Source organism: Cariama cristata, unplaced genomic scaffold, assembly GCF_000690535.1.
Source record: "Cariama cristata isolate BGI_N322 unplaced genomic scaffold, ASM69053v1 scaffold8277, whole genome shotgun sequence".
In the NCBI taxonomy this organism is placed as follows: domain Eukaryota; kingdom Metazoa; phylum Chordata; class Aves; order Cariamiformes; family Cariamidae; genus Cariama; species Cariama cristata.
Window position 1 is genome coordinate 5 of NW_009628287.1, and position 2,609 is coordinate 2,613.

Here is a 2,609-nt window from a genome sequence, read left to right on the forward strand (position 1 = left end):
CTAGTTAGCCTGCAGGCTAGCTTTTAAGAACAGATCCTTTGTTTACCCACTTGCCTCCAGCTCCTCCTGATTTTAATTTGCTTTTATTTTTAATTTTATTTTTGATGCACTGAACCTTGATTCTGAATCCCCCTTCAAGAAGGCAAGCATGAGCCACCATGCTACTTGCTGCAAGGTAAAGACAGAGGGATTATGTTGGGAAGGGGCGGGGGGCGAGGAAGGTCTTGCTGAAGGGAATGTTTGTGTACAGTAATTGCACAATGTATTGTTACTAGGCTGTGTATCATTTTGTGTTGACTTCTCCGCTTTCATTGTCTCTGTTACCAATACAGCCCCTTTAGTTCCCACAAAATTCTGGCCAGCAGCGTGTGTTAGTGTGGAGACAGAGAAATGTCTTGCAGTTAAATTTTCAAGGCAGTCCCCTTTTAAAGGCTTTCCTGGCAAGTTAAAGCACACTGAGGGCTACCTCCTGTATGTATGTCACTGCATCAGAATATAGGGCACTACAGGTAAGAGTCTCCAGCACTCCTCTGCAGCATTCTAAACTGCTTTTCCACTCAAAGGAAGCAAACGCTTGAGTAGATGCCAGGCCATAACAGACCAGTAACCTGCTGTTCAGACTTCACTGACCAGGACATTAAGTGCCTAACCCAGTCTAAGCTTACTGTGGGGCAGTGTGTGCCAGCGGGGAGACAGTGGGATGAAAATAAAGCAGTGGCTGAGATGCATGTTACAAAACAGGAAAAAAAGAAAACCAGGAAGTTACAAGGTCAAATTATTTTATTTAAAGTCCTGTAGAGGCACTTCCATCCCTGGGAGTTGATGGTAAATTCTCTTCTGCAAGTGCTGATTCTGAGGCACAAAATGGCTACCAAGCTCTGATGCACTGGAGAGGTAGGTAGATCTTCTCAAAGCCCAAGCACCCAGATCGCAAGTTGGATGCTACCTGCTTGCAGAAAAAGAGATACCTACCTCCTATCTGTTTTTGTGGAGGTAGGATTCCTTTGGTCCTGTAAGTCAGTGTGGAGGAGGAGACATCCTTCTTTGGCTCAGCTCTGGGAACAGGTGGAGTTGGATGCTATCTGCTTTCAGAAAAAGATACCTACCTCCTATCTGTTTTTGTGGAGGTAGGATTCCTTTGGTCCTGTAAGTCAGTGTGGAGGAGGAGACATCCTTCTTTGGCTCAGCTCTGGGAACAGGTGGAGTCTTTAGGTCACAATACCCAAGTTACCCTTTGATTCAAAGAGCTTAGTGTCCCTTCAGCTTATGGCTGAGTCACAGGAACCAAGAAGGTGGGATGTGTTCTCACTGGGCTGGGCAGAGAGCACTTGTCTGCAACCACAGAGGTCCTCTTCAAAAGGGAGAATGTATTTATTGCCCTCCTGCATCAGGCTGGATGGTCTTGACTCTGTTTTGGGTAAGACAGCACCACCTTGAGCTCTGCTTGACCCAATTTCCAACTGTAAGTGTGCTGTGCCTTCTGGTTTGTCTCCTGTCCCCCTTAATTCTCAGAGAAAAAGCTTCCCTACAACGAGGCCTGGAGAGGATAAACAAGAACAGCAATTTGAAATGCTAATCCTCACCCTTGGGGGAGACACACTGGTGAGAGGAGGAAGAGCTCCTTGCAGGAGAGTCATTTGGTCAGCAGGGAGAATTCTTGAGTGCAATCACATTGTCCAGCAGGCGTAAATAAGAGCAATCAGCAGCCCCATGGCCACAGCAAGGGCGGCATTCTTGCGATTCTCCTTGCGAAGCACACTCAGTTCTTTCTCTGGGAAACAAAACAAAAGCCTTGCCTGTGAACGTTCTTTGTGTTGCAGCTACATTTCCCCTCAAAACTGTCTTAAAAGCACAATGCTACCTTGGCCACAGGCAACTCTTTTGGGATCAGTATGCAAAGCTGCCAGTGAGATGCACAGAACAGGAAGTAAACTAGCAGGAGCCCTTTCATTTGCTCACTCTCCTCCTCTCCATTTCGGGAGCTGTGCTTGGGAATAATTCAGTGCCAAACCAGTTCCTGTTTGCAAATGGCCTTGGTCTAGGACCCTACTAAGGACAGAATGGGTCATTAGAATAATTACTTGTTCCCTAAGAGAATGGAGAAGACAGAGGGTAGAGAGCTGTTTCTACTCTGTTCTAGACATAACAGCCCTGGTACCTTTTCCTAGTGTTTAAATTTACTTAGATACAACTGTAGAACAGATCTGAGCCTGGACACTCGTTCTCTTGGGGTCTGCAGCATTTTAGAGACAGGTCACTTTCCCTGGCCCTGGTTTACAAAAGAAGAAACACAGATGCAGAAAGAGGAAGGAGGTGACTACCAAAAGTATGGAGTCCTACTGATCTCCATTTCTGTTCCATTCCCTTTACCAAAGATGAGAACCCCATTCTTGCTAGTTCTGTTCCACAAGACTTCGCTGGATGACACAGACAAGAAGCGAGGCCTACAGTGTTACACACTGCAGGGCCAAAGAGCAATAATTATTTTTCAGGGCAAGGTTAGGTGCACACTGTCTCCAGAGCCAGATTACTCTTGCTGCTGAATTCAGCTGCAGTGACTGCATGGGTTACTGCCTCTACAGCTTGGACTAGCAGTCTCAAGCAGGAAT

At 46.4% G+C, this 2,609-nt stretch overlaps 1 protein-coding gene across 1 annotated transcript in view; it reads right to left on the reverse strand.

Annotated features, from left to right (window-relative positions):
* Positions 1-1,667: 1,667 nt before the first annotated feature.
* The window catches only part of CCDC167 (coiled-coil domain containing 167), a gene marked incomplete at its 5' end in the record, with an annotated part of 5,256 nt that continues 4,314 nt past the window's right edge, over positions 1,668-2,609 (reverse strand). Inside the window, one exon of the mRNA XM_009704745.1 lies at positions 1,668-1,771. Coding sequence (XP_009703047.1) covers positions 1,668-1,771 — 104 coding nt within the window. The remainder of the gene's footprint in view (positions 1,772-2,609) is intronic.